This window comes from Drosophila albomicans, chromosome 3 (genome assembly GCF_009650485.2).
Source record: "Drosophila albomicans strain 15112-1751.03 chromosome 3, ASM965048v2, whole genome shotgun sequence".
Classification (NCBI taxonomy): domain Eukaryota; kingdom Metazoa; phylum Arthropoda; class Insecta; order Diptera; family Drosophilidae; genus Drosophila; species Drosophila albomicans.
Window position 1 is genome coordinate 15,877,211 of NC_047629.2, and position 23,017 is coordinate 15,900,227.

General features: G+C 40.1%; 1 protein-coding gene across 2 annotated transcripts in view; it reads right to left on the bottom strand.

Annotated features, from left to right (window-relative positions):
* Positions 1–80: 80 nt before the first annotated feature.
* Positions 81–23,017, bottom strand: part of LOC117569492 (uncharacterized) — a 30,069-nt gene continuing 7,132 nt past the window's right edge. For both annotated transcript variants that reach the window (XM_052005117.1, XM_034250673.2), the window contains 9 exons: positions 18,994–19,173; positions 12,096–12,253; positions 6,231–6,303; positions 5,844–6,011; positions 5,475–5,673; positions 4,707–5,035; positions 3,505–3,589; positions 3,119–3,445; positions 81–871 (listed from right to left, as the gene is read on the bottom strand). In XM_052005117.1, coding sequence (XP_051861077.1) covers positions 762–871; positions 3,119–3,445; positions 3,505–3,589; positions 4,707–5,035; positions 5,475–5,673; positions 5,844–6,011; positions 6,231–6,303; positions 12,096–12,253; positions 18,994–19,110 — 1,566 coding nt within the window. In that variant the 5' untranslated portion in view covers positions 19,111–19,173 and the 3' untranslated portion in view covers positions 81–761. The remainder of the gene's footprint in view (positions 872–3,118; positions 3,446–3,504; positions 3,590–4,706; positions 5,036–5,474; positions 5,674–5,843; positions 6,012–6,230; positions 6,304–12,095; positions 12,254–18,993; positions 19,174–23,017) is intronic.

The window sequence follows — 23,017 nt, forward strand, 5'->3', positions numbered from 1 at the left end:
TGCGATACAGAATATTACGATAAGAACAGACAAAATCAGCCTAAAATCGTGGTTAAATGTAATACATACTCGTATGTGACATTTATAAACTCTCTACTCCATAGATTTGTGATTAGGCTGCTGCAGTTAGGCAGTTTTGGATATACATATATTATTATGTAGTATGTGTCGCAGACAACTGCGACAACTTTTACACAAGGCGATAAATTTACAAAAAACCCTATAGCTATACAATGTAATGGCGTGTTATTGCGCAAAAATATCAATTTTTTTTATATATTGTATATGTTATATACTCGTCTAGTATAAAAAAATAAAAGTGCGCTTGAAAGTAATTGCGTCATATAATCTCAAGAAATTGCTACGGAAGTCAACTGAAACTGAATATGCGCGCAGCTAATAATAGGTATAATTATTATATTACATATACATATGTATGTTTTGTGTGGTTCATTTATGCCTAGCCTAATATTATATTACCATAATATTTTGCTAAATTAATTAATTATTGAACTTCCCGTGTGGGTCGGTGAAGCTCGTAATGTTCTTGCTGTTCAGCTGGTTGACTTAAATTATTGTTTATTCCCATCATCTCGATGTATGATGTTTGGGGCATTATAATAATTTCTGTTTTTTGTTTAGGTTATACATAGAAAATGATTTGTGCCTTGGCTGCTTGGGGTGGCGGTAGGCTCATGTAGTGCGTTGTGATTCAAGCGAAGCATTTTGTTTGCCCTCGTTTATCTGTCACCTCTCCTCTCTCAGTCCCATTCCCCAATAAACATGCGTGGTGTGGGTACATAGCCGCGGGTGGGCAGCGGTAAATGGCGTCCATAGATGTGATTGTAAGGAGATTCGACAAGCTCGGAATCTACAAGAAGCGTAGATAGAGTGATATTAGCATATTTGATGTACACATATAAGTACAGATCGTTGTTGTTTGGTGATTATATTTATGATAAACAATGGAATGGACAATGACCAGTTTGTGTGTAGGGTATATAGTATGTACAATATTAACGGTTGAGGTTGGGTAAGGTAAGGTAAAAGGTATGGTAAGGTATGGTAAGGTAAGGTAAGGTGGTTGTATGGTAAACTGTTGCCGTCCAGGGTCCAAGTTAAAGTAGAGTTAGTATCAAATCGTACAGTTTAGGTAATACCACAGGTACAAAAGGTGCTACTCATAACCAAAAAGGCAAAATTCGCATTTTTTTTATATATACACAGCGCATATCCTAAATCCAATATCCGATATCTGTTGCCGGGGAATAACTCGTAACCATAGTATATGTATGTATGTATGTAAAAACAACAAATATTAACATTAAATCTAAATCTCGTGTTGGCCAAATAACCTCATTTCGCAGAGCACATTTTCAGTTTCAATAGTCAAGTATTTGGATTTTCTTGAGGCTGAGACTGCGCGGCTTGCGCGGCTTTAGGTAGCCATAAATGGATTCCATGTCGCTGATGTCAAGGCGGCTGGCAGTGCGCCCAGTTCTTTGTGTCTGCGCCTGCAATTGAGGCAGTGCATTGTTTGTAGCTGCTGCCGACGTTGCTGTTGTTGTTAAAGCATTGCCTGTTGCTGATGCTGCTGCCGCAGTTGATGTTGCTGCCGATGATGCCGCCGCTGCTGCTGGTGTTGCTGCTACTGTGGATGTTGCTATTGCTAAACTCTTTGTTGCTGCTGTCGCTGTTGTTATAATTTTGTTTTTACTATTGAAATTATTTTTGTTCTTCAAGACGTCATCATTGTTTCTCTTGGCATTGCCATTATTGTTGTTGTTGCTGTTGTTCTTGCTGTTCTGGCTGCTGCTGCTGTTGTTCGTTAGCTGTCGTTTATTGTTGTAGTTGCCGTTGCTGTTAGTCGTATTGTCATAGAGTTTTTTGTCAGCTTTTTGCAAAAGTGTCGCCGCCTGCTGTCGCTTGCCCCGCCAACTTGGCGCTGGCAGCAGCGGCTTATTGTTGTTATTATTAATATTATTATAGTACTGCGATCGCTTCGAATTTGCCTGCAACTTGCCGCCGTTGTAGCTAATGTCTGAGCTCACAGAGTTCGGCACACGCTCATATATGTTGACTGGTGCAGCGGGCGCTTTGGCCACAATGCGACGGCGACCGCCATACATATATAGCGAGCCCTCCTCGTTGGGCTGCTCAAAGAAACTCTCTGTGGACTGGGACTTGTTGCGTGCCGTCAGCAGCGTCGGTGCTGTCAACTGTCGCAGCTGAGCACGATCAACATACACGTCCGTCTCCTCGTTGCTGTGCGCAGCACGCGGACGATGCAATCGATGCAGCTGGCGCATATAGTTACCGTTGTTGTTGTTGTCGTCAATGTCAAAGTCCATGTCGAAGTCATCGTATTCGTAGCTGTCGTAACGCTCGTCCGTGTGCAGTATGGGTTCGTCCTCCTGCACCTGTTCGAGCACTGAAATGTCACTCTCACTACACCACTTGGCCACACCGGCATGCTTGTCCAGCAGCCCGCCACTGAGACGCTGATGGCGTCGCAGCTGCTGCTGGCTGAGACTGCGCTGCGGCCGTGGCGCGGGCACTTCGCCGCAAAGCGGTGCCAGAGCATAGCAGCTGACACAGTTGCAGGCAGTCTCAGTCGTCAGCGGTGTGCGACGTGTGGACAAACGACGTGCACCTTGTCGCACAGCCACCTCTTCGAGGTCATCATAGTACTGGGTTGGGGGCGGAAAGTAGCCGCTAGCGGCAGCTGCTGCACCTTTGTGACTTGGGTGGTGCAGCCGATGGCAACGGTGGTTGTGCTGATGCTGATGCTGGTGTCGATGATGGGCATGCCCATGTGCTGTGCTGTGTGGGTGCAAGTGAGAGTGCAAGTGCTGCTGCTGCAGTTGCTTCTGCTGATTGCTACGTGCTTTGTTGTTGTTCTGGTTGTTGTGGTTGTGATGGTGCTTAGCTGTGCTTTGTGTCTTTGTTGCTGTTGCTGTTGTAGCTGTAAGGTCCGTTGGCAGTGATTGTGGTTGTTGCTGTTGTTGCATTTGCATTTGCAATTGCAGAGCGTGCGTTTTGTGTTGTTGTTGTTGCAGTTGATGTGATTGTTGTTGTTGTGGTGGTTGTGGTTGATAGCCGCCCTGTTTATAAATACCTATGCCACTCTCATAACTGCGCGTCTGCCAGATCTGATGCTGATGATGGCCTGGCTGCTGATGGTGCACAGCATGCGCGGCAGCCGCTGCCGCTGCCATCAGTTGTTGCTGCTGTTGCTGCTGAATGTGATGCGGATGCATGCCAGCCATATGGTTGTGTATCATCGAAGTCTTCTTTTGTGTGAGCGTGCTCATGCCGTCGCTGTTGCCATTGCCATTCATGATGATGTTGTTACCATTGCCGTCCCTCTGATCCTTTGATCCTGACTTTGATGACTTGACAAAGTTCGGCACACGTGCACGCAATCCACAGTAGTAAGGATCATCTGCAAAAGGTCAATCAATGCATTTAGCATGCTTCTAAACTTGTTTCACACTGTCTTACCATATTTCTTGTTATCCTTGCCCTTATCGGATTTCCCACGAGAGAGCTTGATTCTGGTCTCCAAATCAATATCATCATAGTCCGGCTGCAGAGTTAATAAATATATGTATTAATGTGTACACGAAATAATTGATTGTAACATTGCATATTAAATAATCAATATAATCTGGGGAGAATGTTGCGTATACGTGATTTAATTACATTTATTATGTAATTGAGATTGATGGCCCATGTATTTGACTTAATAGTGAAACATCAGCAACAAGCATTTATTTTAAATATTTATTTTCAAAATGCCGCGAGCTCATCAAAATCAAAAGACTTAGGCAACGAACGCGCAGTCTTCAGCTTCAGCTTCGGCTTCACTTTGCGCAAGGTGCGCCAGCAATGGCTGCACACGTCGCCATATCTACATACATACACATATCTCATGTATCAGTGTCTTTGTGTGCGAGGCTTACAGTTAGCCATAACAGTGCAGAGCCAGAAAGAGAGAGAGAGAGAGACATACTTTTGAGTATATGTATGTATGTATGCGTTATGCATAGGCAGAGCCCAAAGCATTAGCCCCCAAGTCGCAGCTCGGTCGTTGGGCCCATTGGCAAACCATTGGCAACATTCCGTGCATATTAATTACACGCGATTCGTTTGCAGTTATTTGTTGGCCTGTCGCTGCCGCTGCTGCTGCTGAAATTCGAATATTATTGAATGCAAGCCAAATGCTTGTTGAAGCACAACGACAACGGCAACGGCACAACGACATCGACAACGGCAACAATGTCCAAAGCGAAATCGTCGCCGCAACAAGTGGCCTGGTATTTTTAGCTACTGGCTTGGCTGCCAGAACTGAATACCGAGATTCGTCGGCGGACGGGATGACGACCAGAGAGGAGGGCACAAGAGTCATAAAGCATTTTGCAAGTGCCCGCGTTGCGCACGTAGCCAAGCATAGCCAGCCACCCGTTATATATTTTCATTGCTGTTGCTGGACTAGTTGCCACACTTCTCGGTTGTAAGTATTATATGTGTTTTAGTGCTCCCAAAATGTTGTTTTTCTCTTCGTAATTTTGTATTTTTATTACGCGCACCCATAGTGTACTCCACTTTGACTTCAACAACTGTTCCAACACTTGGTAGCAAAACACACTTGGGCAACACGGGTTGCAGGTTGCAGGTCTACAGGTTGCCGCTAATTGACTCACCTTTGGAATTAGATCGTGTGCATAGACATTATCCCTGGGCGGCAATTTGGGTGGCTTCTCGCTGCGCTTGTGCGCCAATTGTTGCGTCTGCAGTAGCAATTGTTCTCGTGTGGCAGCCACATGACCGTTGTTGCCATTATTCAAATGCTTGCCAAGCTGCTGCTGCTGTTGCTGGTGTTGTTGTTGCAGCTGCTGTTGCTGCTGGTGGCCGCTGCCAAAGCCAGAGCTGCCCGAGCTACCATTGCTGCCATTGCCGGCCACGCTGTAGGGATCCTCATCGGGTATAGGTATGCGCGGGCGATTTTTGATGTCCACAATGGGACGTTGCACTGCGAAAAAAGATGAAACAAATATTTGAGCACTCGCTGCAATAAATTAAAAGCGAACTGAACTACAGCGCGCAGATTCAAACAATAGGAACTAGAACATCAACGGACGGAACTAGAGATGAGTTTAATCCAAATCGATAAACAGATCAGTAGTTAAGTTTTGTAATCCAAATCGATAAAGAGAACCTTCTGCTACTTATAATACGATATAATTTAAAATTGAAATCGATAAGCAATAACTGCATCTAGTATTTTCGATAATCGATATATTAACTAAGCAGTTTTGTTTTTGCGAGTAATTATCTTAATTACAATTAGATTAAAATTTGTTTATTGGCATCTTGGCTAGCCGCAATTTGATTCTCGCCCATCTCTAGAACTCCACATAATGGCAAAACATAAAATAACTCTGCATTGAGACAGCACACTTGTAACTCACCTGGCGGCAGTTTGCTCTTTAGCATATCCATGGCTACCACATTCACAATGAGCACCCAAATGGGGCACTCCAAAATGTCATTCTCCGATTTGACAAAGGCCACTGCCGATAGGCATTGCGTCTCCAAGCGTCGACGATCTGGATAGGCACGGCGCAGTTCACGATTTACGTTCGACTGAAACTTCTTCATATCGAAGAGCTGAGAGCAGAGCAGAGCAGAGGAGGAGGAGGGAAGTAAGTTGGTTAGAAATCAGGCGACAACGAATTAGTAAACAATACAAACAATTTGCATATTGTAATAAGTACTCGTATTTGTTCACATTTGAATGCTATATGTAGTAGTAGATTCACTACAGCAATGCTTTTTACCTTGACTATTTTTTCGCTTTCGAGCGCCTGATTTGGCAGCTTCAAGATCTCGGCACCAATGGATGTCTCCTCGTTGGGATTGCTGGCGGTGCTCTTAACAAATACATTGCTCTTGGCATAGCGACGTACGAGTATATTGCCAGCATCATCCATTTTGATTTTGACACCCTTAAATACAAAAATAACACGCAAAATTAATTCGAGTACTTAACAAATAGCTGTAATTTTATTTATTGTTGTTATTCCAATCACACATTAACAGGTGACGAGGCTAATGGCTGTTTGTTGTACTTGGCTGCCATCAATTCTGTTTATTGTTATCAATATGTAAACAAATTTAGGCAGGCCCACTTTTCGAATCGCTTTGTGTGTACGACACACGCTTACCTGACCGATGACGCGTTTCAGTTCGTCCGTCTTCTGATCTCGCATGGGATTGTCAAAGCCGCACAGACCAATGCTACAAGAAGAAGAAGAAGGTGAAGCCATTATAATCGCATAATTATTATGATTGCGAACAGCACTTTATTAATTGCAAATCAATCAGCTGCCGCGTTGAACAGAAATAACAAATAATAAATAAGACTCGTTTGTTGTCATAGTCAACTCCATTCACTTTCAATGGAGTAGGGCGACTCGAACTTACAATAAATTCGAGCGTTTCTATGAGTCATCAGGCTGGATCAGCATTTTGTTACAATAAACGTTTGACAAAACATTTGGCCAAACAGGCGGTTCATAAAGCAACACCACCCCAGACAGTCGCTGCTGCCGCAGCAAAAAGTGTGGCAACAATAGCAACAACAACAAGAGCAACCGAAATGTGCATTCGCCTGCCACAAATTCGCATTGACAGTGATTTATGTGGTTGGTGCAAAGTGTGGCAGCTGCAGCCAAAAAATATATAATAAACATTTCATATTTTTCCATCGACTTGCTTAATTGCCGAACAAGACTTTGGGGTCTGACTCACTATTTTTTTCTTTTTTTGGTCATGCTACAGGCATTTGCCAGATTTGTTTCCCAAAGCAATACAAGAACTGTCAAGTCAAGTTGTTTTGTTTTTTCAACTCTCTATACATAGGAAACAAAAATTTTGCTGTAGATGCCAAGGAAGAGTTGTGTCTTGGCTCAGCTCAGTTGGGTTGAGATTTTTGTGCTTAAGGTCGCCTAAAATGTCGGGCTAAAATGCTAACAAGAAGCTGCAGAGGAAGCCGCAAACGGCAAACCGCCAGCAGCAGCAGCAACAAACAATGAAACGAAGCTAATTGTAATTGTCGTTCGTAAAAAGGCCACCGCATGACTGAGGTTGCCACAAACGTTGTTTGCTGCTGCTCGTCGACGTCGACGTTGACGGTTGTTGTTGTTGTTATCTGCACTGCTCCTGTCTCTGCTGCCAAGCTCACTTGACGCCGCTCTGTCACTATTATGTTTTATGTTAATTTGTATAATGAAGCGCTGCCACTGCCAGTGCCTGCCATACAGCCCAAGCAAAAGCAGAAGCCACCAGTAGAACGAACGGCAACAATTGCCGTTGGCATTTGGCCATGTGCCTTAGTTCTGCGTCTAACATCGCTGCTGCTTGGCGTTGATTTATTGGCTAAACGCTTGCAAAAACCGTTGAAATGTGTGTCAAAGTTTTCCATGAAATGAAATCGACATGGACTGCTGCTACTGGCTGTTTTCTGCCGAGCTGCTCTCGTACTCAGTATGTGGCTTTCAAGGTTGCCCTCTACATGAAGCGGATTTGCAGTTCTTTTGTTTCTAAATGCTTCGCTTAATGCAGGCTATCAAAATGCGTTATTAAAATTGAACGTTACAACAACAACAGCAGCAGCAAAAAAAAAGATGAACCGGTATTATCGCTCTTGCAGTCCCCAATCAAGCAGCCAGTTAGCCAACGAAGCCAGGCAATCCCACTGCCAATCGCATATTCAGTTACCAATTCATGGCCTGGCACAAAGTTGCATTCACTTCGATGTGGCTAGCATACGTTGTATGTTGCTTTGCTGCTACTTATATACATATCGGTTGCAAGGTCGTCCAGTAAAACAAAAAAAAAAAATGCATAAAACAACATAAAAAAACAAGAAACAAAACTGGACCTGACACGCCTAAATGAGCTAAAAATGCGAAAGGCAAAAAGGCACTGCACCGTCTGAGTTGCAGTTTTGCGGCTGCAGCTTTGGCTGGCGATGTCGATGCCAATGAAAGCGAGAGTCCAACTTGTAGCGGGTTTTTAAGCGTCATTTGGAGTTCAAGTTAAACGTGTGCAGTGGGTCAAACCTTGCAATAGGGGGGAGCTGATATTGCTTGCTTGCTCACTTGCTGCTTCTTCAAGGAAGCGGCAGCAAAAATGCAGTTAACGGCGACTGGTTTGCGAGAAGTCCAAAACAGGCACCAGCAACGCTTTGACCCGCGGCTAGTTTCAGAAAAACAGAAAAACAACAACGCAAAACTGACGAAAACAACAGAAACAACCGGTTGAGCTAAAAATAATGTAAAACATATTCAGAGACAAAGTCCGGCGCGTAAATCAACCGAAGTAAAAGTCTCATAACGAAAGACTTAGGCAACGAACTTGCGGTCAGAGGTAGCTACGTTTATAAACGTATAAAATTAAGTTCAGCTCGTTAAGCATGCACTCAGCGGTCTTAGAACTCTAGTTAACATTATTCTATGCTCCAATTAGATAAATTAATTGCAGACAACTTCTGGTCGCACCTTAAAACTCTGCCAAGGCCAAACTCTGTCTTTGTTCTTGGCTTGCAAAAAAACAAAAAACAAAAATAACTGCATAGAAAAAAGTGGCACGTGTGGCACGCTAAATAGCAGCCAGGCAGCAAATAGCTTGTTTCGCAATCAGTCTGCCAGTCCCCCCAGTTCCCAATCGAAAACTGTCTTTTGTGTGCTGTAAATTAAAGCATGGCCTTGGCTAGCCGTGGGTCGCGCCTTTTTTTGTGCCTCACTTTTTATCCGCACGAAATGAAATGTTGCAATCAAATGGTTTGTCAGTGCTCTGTTTATATCACGCTGCGCCTGCGATATCGCCGCCGGCTATTATGATTTGATTTCAACTGTTGCCAGCGACATGCAAATTTGATTGGCAACGCCCACGCAAAAGCAACAGCAACAACAACAACCACAACAACTCAGGATAGTGGCACAAACTGTCATAAGCAACAAAATTTATATTGGCGCCATTTCAATTGTTGCCCAAGATAATGGCAGACATGTAAGTGGTCTGGCCATGAGTGTTTAAGGGTTTGCCATTAATTAAATGCGCTTGTTGTGCTGCAGTTGCTGCCGTTGCTGTTGCTGTTGCAGTTGTAAGTGTTGCTGCCGTGTGGTCCTTTGCATCTGCTGCGTGTCACTTAACGCGACGCCAACACACAACAGTCTAATTAATTAATTTACATGCAACATCTATAGCTATAGCTTCAAGCTAGATAAATTGCCAAACCGCAGCATGCAACCGCGCTGCACTTTTCAATTAACACACACCGAACTAGAGTTACCCTTAATTTAATGCGCATAAAACAGCAAAATAAATGTGCATAAAAAAAAAACAATTTAAGAGTTGAGCATAAAATCAACACGTTCGCTGAAGCGAGTTTGCAAACGTGCAATTGAAAAGTGAGTGGAGCACTAAAAGTATTTATATTATTATGGTAATTGGTCTGCATAAGAAGTTGGCAAACATTAAGTGAAATTCTAACCAAAGCTAACGTGTCAAACTGGTTGCAAAACGCAATTAAATTGAACTTTCTCTAAATTTTGTATTTTTATTTCTGAATTTTAAACAACTGCAATGAAGTATGAAATTTATAAAAGTGAAATAACATTTGGAAATTTTTAAATGAATTCAATATTTTATGTATTTCAATGGGCAGAGAAATAATCAACGCAAAGAAGAATAATTCTAAACAAAACTTACGTGTCAAACTGGTTGCAAAACGCAATTAAATTGAACTTTCTCTAAATTTGTATTTATATTATTGTATTTTAACCAACTGCAAAAAAATATGAAATCTTAAAAAGTTAATTACTATACTCAATATGTCAAAAAAGTCGTATTTGCATTTCACATTTCAAATCAAGTACAGTGAAATATCTTAAATGATTTCAATGCACTGTCAAAGCCAACAAGAAGTTCGCCATACTCTGACTGCTGTCATTGCGCTGTCGATTCATTTGCATTTGCCAGATTTCCAGCTAAAAACGTTGCGTGTGGAATAAAATGGTCTATGCATATGATAACCGCATCCCATACCAAAGTCAAATGCAGCAATGGCTATTTTTAATTTGAAGATGGCAAAGGGAAATATAAGTTAACGAGGACTGACGGAAGCCGTAGCAGCATCAGCAGCAATTGTGGCTAATTACAAAAACAAGCAGAATTGTTACACCTAAGAAACAAAGAAGGATGTTGGGGAGGAGGGAGGGAGGGGAACGACAACAAGAGGCCACACACGCGAGGCAATTGGATTTTGTTTGATGTCAGCGGCATGCCAATTGATTAACTTGACACTCTCAACTCGCAAAATCAGTTTTGTCCGCGGCCGCGGGACAAAATGCATATTTAACCTCGCAATTGACATAAACAGGTAGCCACATTGACAACCAAACAACGTTTCGTTGTTAGCCGAAAGCAGGAAGAGAGGAGCTGATTTTAGACCAGGAGTTGAAAACGTAGTCGAACTGCAATTTGCATTGGTAATCTGCGATGACCTCGTCACGAATGAATCGAATGACTTTCGTTATTATTTTCAATTTCATTTGATTCGCTTTTTTCTTGAATTTTTTTTTTGTTTATCGCCTATAAGAATATCGAACATAAGCAGCATCCATTGAAGCTAGTTGTTCAGTTTTTTCTCCGTTGACATTTTACTGGCAGCATCTTCATTTTGCAAAGGCAACAAACGATGCCGCCATCGTCGTCGTCGTCGTATAACAATGCAAGCGTTGCCCTTTTTGGGCATCAACTGCTGCTGCTGCTGATGTTAACCAGATTACGAATTGAGCTTTAACGTTCGAATCGATGATGATGGTTGTTGGTGGTGGTGTGCGTTTTAATCAGCACATTTATGGACTAATACATAATACATTATGCATTCGATCTGGTCATTGTAGTGGTCATCATCGTACTCCTAAGTACAAAAGAGACTATCCTCTCCTCTTCTCTTCTCTCCACTCATCTCATATTATGCACAGACTTCTTGACATTTAGCTTCGAGTACGGCCCCAAAACACTCGACACCAAGCCAAGTGGCTGCTGCTGCTGCTGGCTGCTATACGAGTAATGTGTGGGCTGCTTTCAGGCGGTTCAAAAAAGCGAAATTGCCACAGCAATTGAGCCAAAAGCGTTTGGCATTTGCAATTTCTGGCACGCAACTGCGAAATCATTTTGAGACGGAATATGTTAATTAGCCATAAACTGCAGTGCGCTGGCCCCAAAAACTGCAACCACAACCGCAACCACAATCAAAGCCAAGCTTAGCATAGTTATCTCCGTTGGTAGAGGAGACCCCCAAAAAAAAAAAAAAAATCAACCGAAAAACTAGAATTCTTGGAAAACAACTTAAATTGGCCCGCAACGGAAATCGCTCATTTTATAGAAATACGCGCAATTATTAAAACATTTTCACTTGTTGTTGCTATTGCTGGTATTGCTATTTTTTGGGCATTTTTCTCATGATACAAATTGCCGCAGTGAGGTCACAAATGTCGTAATTTGCATTCGCATACGGTGCCGAAGGTTCTTTTTTCCTATTACGTACCACTGCTTGGCATTACAAGTTCAGCTTGGCAATTAAATCGTAATACCAAAAGCCATCAATTTGATGGGCGTTGGACCAAGGCATCTCTGACAGAGAGTCAGAGTCTGCCAACGTTCAGTTTTATTCATTCATTCATCGGCCATTTGGGAGCACATCAGGTGTAATTTAGTAATTTATTATTACAATACGACAAGAGCAAAAACAAAAACAGAAAAAACACTCCATTCGCATCTCCTGTTGCTGATTTTTTTGTTGTTTTTCGTTGCCAGTGGGTCAAGGGCATTCACGGCAAACCGATTTGCGCAAAAGTTCAAAGGCATCATTTACGCGTTTTTTTTCTTTCTATAAATATTTATCCTCTTGTAGATTTGTATATTTGTTTTGAATACTTTGTTTATTTATTTTGCTCAATGCAGGCAGCAATTATAAACAAACAAGGCTTAATTATTTGCATATGCTGCTGGGTACTTACCGCATGCCATCGAAGCCATCATCAGAGCCATTGATGGTCAGCACCGGAGCACGTGCGTACGCTTTGGCCACACGGCGATTGCGTTCGAACACAATTACTTTGGCCCAGATCTCGTCGTCGATTTGCGTCCATTTGTCCAGCACTTCCTGTATGTGTTCCTGCAAAAAAGGCAGAGACAGACAGAGAGAGAGAGAGAAAGAGTGAGAAAATGGCGTGAAAATGGCAACAACTTTACTTTGGCAATACACAAAAGACTTAAGCGAGCAACTTGCTGCTGCCGCTGCCAAACAAAAGAAACCGAAAAAAAACTTCCAACTCCAACTTCAACTGCAAATGCAACTAATGCCAGCAATTTTCACTTTCCATCAAAGTCTCTATATATGTCTGTGATTGTATCTAATGGTTACTAGCTACATGTACGTCTGTGTGTGTGTCTCTTCTCTATATGTGTGTGTATGTACTTTTTGCCAGCCAAAGTGAACGGCCTTGTTGGGCGCTTGCGTTAGTGCTTTTATTTTTCTTGTTGTTTTTCACTCACTTTACTTTTACTATTTATATATTTTTTTCTCTTCTTTTGTGTTTTGTGTTGCTGCTGGCTGCCATTACAAGTTGTTGTTGTTGTTGCTGCTGCCGCTGCTGCTGATGTAGTTGTCGTTGTTGTTGTTGTTAAATAAAAGTTAAAATCAAATCGGAGCAAATGCTGGCACGAAGCGCGATAGCGAATCGTGTTGCAGTAAGACATATAAAATTATAGACAACGGCGTTTACTGCTTTTATTGTTGCTATTTTATATCTCTACTTATTTATGTGCGCCTGTCTGTGTGTGTTTTGTGTGTGTGCACAGATATTTAAAGTGCTGCAAGGCTTTCGATTGCACTAAGAAATGAAAATGCAACTTGCGCTTGCGTCATGCTTAAGTGCACGGCGCATATTTTTATATTTTGATATAGTTTTCTATCAAATGGGTAACTCGACAAGTATTCAACATTTTAAGAGTAAATAAGAAAAGTGAAATATAAAATATTATAATAATAATTTGTAATATATATATAAAATGGATAGCCCAAAAAGTACTAAAAATAACAGTTAGTAAATAAACAAGTAGGAAAGCTACTGTCGAGTGTGCTCAACTGTGAGATACTCGCTACCCTTTTGAAATAAAAACAAAACAGTGCGCCATTAATTTTAAAATCTACCTAGTTAATATACTACAAAATTACTCAAAATATACCAAAGGTTTTACTTGGTACATTGAAATAACTAAAATATATCGGATTGTCAGCCAAAGCAACTGGTACCCCTAATAAGTAAATGTTTCTTTCCACACAAAAGTATTGCTTAAATAGCTTCTACAATTTTTATCTTTTGTAACAATTACTTATCAATTGTGATTTTATTCAAGGACAAACCGCACATGTAACTGGTTCATATAAAAATCTGCATATTTGGCAGGTAACCTCTAACTGATGGCACGAATGTGTGTATAGAACGGGTTCTTGACTTTTATTTGAATTTGTTTTGTGTATTCGTATCGTACTTGTTGTACTGCTCTCTCGTATTATCAAGGCTTTATATGCCACACAGCTGGCAATTTAATGGCGCCATATTATCATATGTTCGTTCAGTTCAGAGAGAACGTTAAGGCACACAACAACACAAAAAAAAAGAGTTCAATTAACTTGAACAAAGAACAGGGTCGTAAGCAAAGCCATTAGCCCAGTAACCAACATGCCCACAGTTGTTATTTATTTGAGTTCGTAGTTGTTTGTAGTATTTTTTTTTGGGCAAAGTTCAGCGTACAAATTGAAGCGCTGCCTTTATAATAATGAAAAAATATGGAAAACCAGGTAAGCAAATATATATCTAACGTCTCTCTTTTGGTTTAGTTCTACATACAGTGGGCCACAGACAGCAAATCGAGTGGTAAACTTGTCTGGCTGCGAGTGAGGCTGAGGCAGAGGCTGAGACTGAAGCTGCTGCCACTTCATGAACAGGCCCGAACATTAAAAATGCAAATAAATCATGTAGTAAAACTTGTTAACCTTTTCGTATACTTTTTGGCTTTATTTTTTATAAATACATACATATGTATAAGGTTCGCTTGTCTGTGTGTTAGTGTGTGTGTGCGGTGCGCACTTTAGCTTTAATTTTAGCTGCTGGTTGTGCGAGTATTCAGCACTTTTGATTTCACTTCAAAGTCTTTCAGAATTCTTGGCTTAGCTTTGGCTTGGCTCTAGCCGTCTGTCTGGTCTGGGCAGATTCACTTTTGTTGTACAGGTTTTCATTTTTTATTTATATTTTTTCAGCTTTTTTTGGCTGTCATGAAAGAAGAATCTTGTAGGCTCAAGTGTTGTCGTATGGCCAAACAAGTTACAAGTTAACTGATGTTGTAGTTTATACTATTTCTAGGCCGTCATCTTCTGCTTTAGCCCAAAAACAAAACAAAACAAAACGTTTTATGACTCGACCTCAAAATGTCGAAGTTCATCATGGCAAGCTAATGCGGTTAGTTAGTTACTTAGTTTCTTTACTGACTGCAGTTCTCTGTGTGTGTTGCTGTGTTGCTGCTTTTAATTAGCTTAGTTTAGTCTGGGGCTTGGGCACGCTGCGAACCAATGGCGCGTGTGCTTGCTACGTATACGTAATATTTTATTTGTGCATGAAAATTAGCACAGCTTTGAAAATACATTTCATAAGCGTTGTTGGGTTGTGTGTTAACCGAAATGCCAATCGATTCTTGAAAAGCAACTGAACTGGTTTTTTAAGCACACATTTATTATGCAAATTATTACCGAATATCTACAGCATGAAATTAAGCAAAAAATACTATATACTGTATACCTAATTTTTTTTTGTATAAGACTCTGACGTAAATCGATTATCGAGCGAAATAGTAAGAATGCTGCCAAAGGTGTCCGAACTACCATATATAGAGACCGTAAGCAAAACAAAAAAATAAATAATGAAACCTGACAACAGAGTCATAAAACAAACAATGATGATAATGATTATATACACAGTCATAATCGAAGTCGAAAGTATTCAATGTATTTTTTTTCTTTTTGTTGACTTGCTAACTTTTCAAGTTTGCAATTCCTCTAAATTTCTATAAATAATTTTAAATACCCTTTCAAAATGCAATTTGCAAAAGTTGAACAAAACCACAAAATGGCATAGCAACAGTAGCTGTTAATTTTTGGGTTTTTTCCCCCCGTAATTTGAGACTGTCTCAGACGTGTATGAAATAATATTATTGTGTTCTGTCACGCCCCGTATGTTGCAAGCTTCAAGTTATTTCTGTTTTTCTGCGAAGCGCACAAATGTCATTAAAGGTGTAATTAAAGAAGCTGTCTGCCACAGCGCCATTAATGGGTTCAATAAGTTCTATAATTGACACCGAACAAAAGCAACAGCAACAGCAAAAGCAACAGCAACAATAATAACAGCAGTCAAAAAAGAAGCGACACAAGTAGCAGAAAACACGTGCACAAGTGCAAACACCACGGAAGTTTGGCTCAGGTCGTTGTTTCAGGCACTCTTGAGAATATTTTTTTTTGGTTTTTGTTCGATTTGTTCGTTGTTGTTACTTTTGTTGTTGTTTATTAAGTTTGCACTTTTTGTGTAAAATGCTGTTGAACTTTTGTAGTCACGATTTTGGCACAGCAGCGAGGCGAACGAAGCCGTCGCTGAGGATGGCAACAGATGCACCTAGCGCTCTGAGTTGACATTTAATAAAATGAATTTGCCGGTGATCAAGCGCGCCAGTACAAGCACAAGCACAAGCGGCAGGCTTTGTTGTAATAGATATAATCATTATTTCAAATTATTATGGACTTGATAAATTTGTTTTGTGACAGGTTGCAGCAGCAGCAGCAGAAAAGAAATTGCAATGTTCAATCTGCTCGCTGATGGCAAAAAAAGTTCATTGATATGTTTATTTTCAATTGATTGCCCGCCGCGGGCTCAAAACTTCAAATGTCTGAAATGTTTGACCCCATTTCCCCAAAAGAAATATCTTCCCCCAATCGATGATGGCAAAATAAATATTGTTTTTGCCAAGTCAAGTTTTTTGGCATTTTTCTGTTTTTGAAATCCACACACATAAATTTATGCTAATTTCATGCACAGTTTTGTCTCGGCAGGTTAGGAGCTGACATATAATAATAGCTGGCGGTATCTTCCGTCAGCGCCACCAAATGCAAATCAATCAATAAGTTTTCACTCGAGCAGGAAATTCAATCCAGGCAGCGGTTTTATAAGAAAATCTGTCAGTCTTGTTTGTTAGTAAGAAAGACTCTTTTATAAGGTTTTCAAAATGTGTCGGCGAATTTTTCAACTTCGCGTTTAATAGTTAAATTACGCGCCAAGTGACATGTGTGTAAGCGCATGTGTGTGTGTGTATGTGAGTGCGGTTTTTCCTGCTTGCGCCAACGCGTTTTCATGGCAAACAATCCTGTTGTACAACTCTGGGGAACGTGTGCCAGCGAAAAAACGAAACCGAAACCAGGTGAACGAGTGGCCAAACATGCGCATGGAAGTGGAAGTGGAAAAACAGCATAAACAACAACAGTAACAACAACAGCAAGCAGACGAGGCGAGGCGAAGCGAAGCGAAAACTTGTCAGCTTTGCCGAAAAGTACGTAAAAACTTTCATTTTCATGCTACTTTCGTATGTTTGGAAAAGTGGTTAGAAGAAGCAGCTGCAGCTGCAATCGTGTGCAGTCTCTGTGTCTGCCTCACTCTCAGCTAAACGTTCTGCCCGAAACGAGTTCGTTGCCTGAGTCTTTTGTTCCGATGTTGTTGTTGCATGTGTTCAATTGCAAGTGAAGTCTTTTGTGTTTTGTGCTCGCCTTGTTGTTGGCATTGTTCCCAGCTAATAAATTTGTAAACAATATTGAAAATAGTACAGACCCAATAACAGCAACGACAACAACAACATAGATTGCTCAATAAATGCCTGGCAGCCAAAAGAAAAAAAACACAAAAAAACGTTAGTCAGAGCAATTCAAAGGGCCCCCAAAAGCTGAGCAACGACAATAGGAAAATACTGCCATAATTTGTTTCTATGCTCAGTTTTTGTCTGTTGTTTGTGGTTTATAGTACTTCATGGGAAAAATTAGACGCCTTTGTAATGCTAAATGGAATTATATAGACGCTCACGCCAATTGCACAACGGTTGCGGCGTTTGAATACCCAAAACGCAAAACGCGTGGGCGGCCACATTTTCCAAGCCAAAAAAGGTTTGTCGTTCACTCGCATGCAAAGAAAAGTGTCGCCAAACTTTTCACTTTTTTGCGACACACTCTATTTTTTTTGGGTGAGGCTGCTGTTTGTTAACCGTATTCACAATTTATGCAAATCTATTTGATCAGACTCTGGGGCGGCTCAGTTTTCGGTTTTTGATTGGTTTTAGCTGTTCACTGGCTGCAGTTAACCTAGTTAAATAATGCTCATAATATTTATTTATGACAACAATGGTAGTTTGTCTGAGTGTATGCGAGAGTGTGTGGGCAGCAACGGCATTTGCCAAAAAAATATAAAGCTGAATAGCTACTGACAACTGCTACGTTTACACGGTGCTTGAGTTTGTGAATAATTTATGAGTTCATTATTATGAGGCTAAATTAAAAAAAAAAAGGAAAATTTCAAATTAAAATAAAAATGCTGTTTGCTATAGCATAGCATCGTTAAAAGCAGAATTAAAATAGCTGATTTAAATTGATATTATATAAATCGTTAAATAGATTTATGGAGTTAATAAATAATGAAAAATAATGTTCAAACTGACAGCATTAATCAAACTATAAGCATAACCAAAATCGAAATCAGTTCAAATGCATTACAAGAATTGGTTAATATTTCGATAAAAATTCTGTTATAAGAGTTTTGCAGTTAATACAGAACTCTTTCATAAATTTATAGAAATAATAAATAATGAAGAATATTAAGCAAACTGTAAGCATACCCGAATTCGTTAAATATATTTATGGAGACAATAAATACTGAAAAATTAGGTTCAAAGCGAAATTGAAGTCAATTCAATAGCTTTACAGAAATCGATTGATTTATTGCAGTAAATCTGGACGTCAATAACTACTTTTGTCGTATGATCAACGATATCATGATTTGGAATGCATGATCGTGAATAAAATGTGATGCGACTATGAAAACAATATTAACGTTGTTGTCTGCGAGTATTTTGTTGCCTAAATGCTAAAATCAATGAAATGCCCACACACACAAACAGAGATTCGTAAACATAGACACGTCACGTTCACTCATATAAAGTTAAGCTCGTGCTGGGCTTGTACATTAGGGTTACGTTTGTATTTTATGAATGTTGTTGTTGCTCAGCGTCTTCATTTTTTTGTTGTTTTTTTGTTTTTCGTCGCTAGGTGTTTTTGTTGCAGCAACTGCCAAATGGCCATAGGCAAATTAAAAATGCACAACGCAATCCGATGGCCTAACGGTAATTAATGCAATTGGTCAATACAACAACAACTACTCTCTGTACTAGCCAAAACAACAACAACAACAACAAAATACATATAGTGGCTGCGGTTTAGTGCGTTTTATGCTGACGCTGACCTCAATGTGGCCGCTGCACGTGTCGAGAATAAACCATTGAGGAAAATGGCCACAAATCATAGCAAAACCAACTGTGGCAAAGCGGAAGTCAAAAGTCTTTTGCGCTGTCAGCTTGTTCGAATCGTGGTCGTCGTGCTATGGCCTCCATCTGACTTGACTTTTTGTTTGTTTCTTTGTATCATTCCGGTAGCTTCTAATTGCACGTTGACACACACCATTGAGAATGCCTTAGACTATGAGTTAGTATGCTAATGAGTTGCATTTAATCTTATGGCGAGATAATAATCATCTTCTTTAATTTGTGACTTACCTTATAAAGTTTGTCTTTCTGATACCAAACATCTTCCTCCTCCTCCTGCTGAGTGAATGTCTGATCCAGGTTTAGATCATCGCGTGAACGTGATAATATTTTTCTTCGCGATACCATTTTGTTGTGAGTCGCCGGTCCAAGTGTGGATGTGTGTGCTCCGGGTAATGGGTATGGGAGAGTCTGCGAAAAAAAAGATACGAGTAAGTCATAAACTGTTTGGGAATACAATCATTCGTATATTGTATGTATTTAGCTTTTATGTGCGCCGCCAGTTTTTGGAGATACAGAACTTTTTTGGCAAGTATTTAACCATCTAACTGTACATTCTACATATGTACGTCAAAAATTCTTTATGTTTGATGACTGAAGAGTGAAGACCTTTATGCTGACAGGTCTCAAACTGTGCAAGCGTCAAATTGCAAACCAAACAGAACCCAAAAAAAAAAAGAAAACGGCAAGGTTCAACGCACCCAAGCACAATAACAACAAGTATTGTTTATGACCTGACTTCCTTTTTACAAGTCATCCACAGGCGGCCTCAGCTGTGTAAACTTTGCGGTTACCCAATAAAAAAGCCTAAAACTCAACGGTTGATGCGCCTACAGCTGGTAAAATGCATTCCGCCCAAGAGGTACACTTGCTGCAGACTGCAATATAATTTACCGAAATATATTTCCGACTCCAACTTGTTATTTAATACATTATAATTCTATTAGTCTTTTGCATAAGCAAATGAAACTACATAGATATATTAATTTTATTCAAATATGCAAAAGAGCATCCACTTAAAATGTTATTTATCTTTATTATTTAATTTAATTCTAACATGTTAGCTGCGAATATTAAAGTCACAAATTGTGTTTAACTATATGCGGAGGTTAACATGATAATTGGCATAAATCTATTTCATTATAATTTCTTGTTATACACAATTATTTTTTTATGGCATTTTCGCACGCTGTTGGATCAGTGTGCACTATGTGAGTGTGGCATATTTATGACCAGCCACAGAATTTATGTAAAACATGCAATTTTTATTGAATTACTTGTCGTTTTGTCTGGCTACGCACTGAAGATACAGATATCACGATACTGAGATACTGAACCGAAAGAGCACATCGCAGACATATGGAAACTGAAAACTTGAAAAGCACCTGTAGGCCTAAGGAGCTGACAAAGGGAAAATAACAAAGCAAAGCAACAAGATAAAACAAAGCAAACGCCAGCCAAGTCGTTTGTTTTTTCATGGCTCAGTTTGTCAAGTTGATGAAAAAAACGTTCATTGCATAATAAACACCTCTTGGGGCTGGTCTCTCGCTGAATCTCTGACGCGTGTAGCGGCAATCTCTATTGCTCTCTCTCTCTCTCTCTCTCTCTCTTTGGCTACTCTCTCTATTACACTCTCTTTGTTTTTTTTCTTTCTCTCCCTCTGAGTATATGCAAATGTCTGAGGTTCGCTAACCTGTTGTCATATTTACACGCTTTGTTGTGTTGTTATTATGATTATTATTATTATTAGAGTCTATAATTGTCTGTCAGCTTTCTTTTGCTGAAATGGCTGAGTGACTGAGTGCCTGATTGACTGATTGACGGCCTCAAAACTTTGGGATGCTACCCATAAATCTTTGACACCCTTTGCGCAATTTGACTTCCAACGCCATTTTAACATTTTCCATTTTCCGTTTGGAATCGAGTACGTACTCGATTCGTATTGTCAACAATCGACGCCATTTTGTCGATAGATTGCAATCGCATAACAAATGTTGCCTGTTGGATTTATGCAACAAAAGCCGTTAAATTGTACGAATGTCTGACAATTTTTTCTTTGCACCATTCGTTGTCTCCATCTCCATCTGCATCTGTATCTGAATCTCAGCTTATATTCGTGTCTGTGTCTCTGTGTAAGTGTTTGTGTGTCTCTTGTCGCCAGTTTTCTGCTTGTTTATTGAGCTGCATTAAGTGCTGCATTTTTTGCACCTTTCGATTTTGGCTGATTTTGCCATTGTGTTGCACGGTTTGTTGTATTTTATGCTGTACTCCCTGATGATGTCCGTTCCAGCTCTATTGTTATTTATGCATCCGACACATGAGCTACCTACTTACGACTTGTTCGTACTCGTACTTCAACTACTATATAGAACACCATGTCTACTCCCGTTCGCCTGTTCTGACATGGCACGTACACGGCGAACAAGCTCTCCAGACGTGTTCTAGTTTGACTCGACGAGCAATTACGTGTACAGCTTGCTAATGATATGAGCAATTGGTTATAGCATAGATGCATATATTAACATACCCTAAAACGTGGCTAGCACAGTTCTCTCAACACATTGGGAATGCGACAAATATGCTGTGAAGTTCTAAGTTCAAAGTTAGACAGCTTCCAATGAGAGTTTTTCGATATTTACCAAAAACATTGTTTTACAGCTTCCAATGAGAGCTGATAGATTTTTGTCGATAACATTTTTAAAGTAAAAGTTTAACAGCTGCAGTGAGAGCATATCGTTCTCAATCGATATCGTTTGTAAGGTAAATGTTTAACAGAGAGTTTGTCGATTCTTATCGATAGGACATATTTATGTTTCACTTTCGCTAAAATAGTTTATGCAATATTATGTGTATTAAACGGTGTAGAGTATATAAGAAACGGCTTGTCATAAAGTTTATCTTGATTTTTATCTATACCCAAGTCTGTGAGAACATTTGATTATCGCAGCCTGTGGCTTACCTGGCAATTTTGGTTAATTTTTAATGCACATTGTTTATGGAACATGCGAAATTAAAAATGCTTATATTGCAACTTGTTCTTGGAAGATTTCTTGGACAACGAAATGCTGACATATCAAAAAACTTTATATGACACACTGAATGGGGACGAGCTCAGATGTCTGCAGCCGATAACTGCACCTCTGCTGTGATGCTGATGCTGAAGTGGTGTCAAGTGGTGCTCCACACACACAGATCCTGCAGACTCATAGCGGATGGAAGGTATGGAATCTGTCAAAAGTACAGCTAAAGGGAAACTGCAACGGCCGCAACAGCATCAACAGCAGCAACAACTATGCACACTGTCTTTGCTAATGGGTTCTCTCAGCGCAGGTTCTTTGTCGTTGGCTTTGTTGTTGTTGAAACAGCCGTTGGACTGTTGGAGAGTGTTGAGATGTTGATGGCCACTTGATGGCATCGTGAAATGAAGTCATCAACGGTGGCATCGTTTCTGCCGTGTGTGTGTTGATTTTGCTGATTTGTCTGCATAGCTTCAAGCACTTTTACTGTTATATTTCACTGTTGACTGCAGGAATTAAAATTGTGAACATTAAGCCATGCATTTGCCAATGTCATCGCTAAACTCGCATTCACTTTCAAATTGTTTTCTCGCTTTTTTTTCTTTTTCTGTGTTTTGCACGCACAAAAATCACAAAGACTTTCACAAAAAATCGCAGTAAATAACCTTTGTCTTTGAGATCTGTTGGCCAATTTGGTATTATTAAAATAATGCCAATTAATCAGACTTTGACATAAGATACTGGAATTCATAAGTGCCAGTTAGTGCTTTATGGCCAAATAGCCAACTACAACTCAATTTGAATGCTAACTGCGGCGGCGATGAACTTTCACAATTAAATGCGAGTTTTGAAATTATTTTAAAGCGTAATGCTTCCACATACTCGTACATTAATAAAGACATTAAGCGACTTATGTGAATAGATTATTCAATTATTAATATACATTTTTTCCGCAATATATTCGACGAGTTCATTAACATCAAAGCAGCTACATCTGCCGCTATCATTGACAGTTTTTTGAAGCTGCAAGCAATAAAAATGCTTTCGCCGTTGATGAAATATCTTTTGCATCATGAAATTGATGAGCACCGACGAAATAGAAAGTAAACTATTTCGTGTTGCGTTCGCAATTCGATTTTGGACAACTGTGAAAAATCTTCAACAACAAGCAAAACGAATGGAAAATTGATGTGCATGCGCGATAAAAGTTTGTTGTCTGCGTACAAGTCTTTCGATTG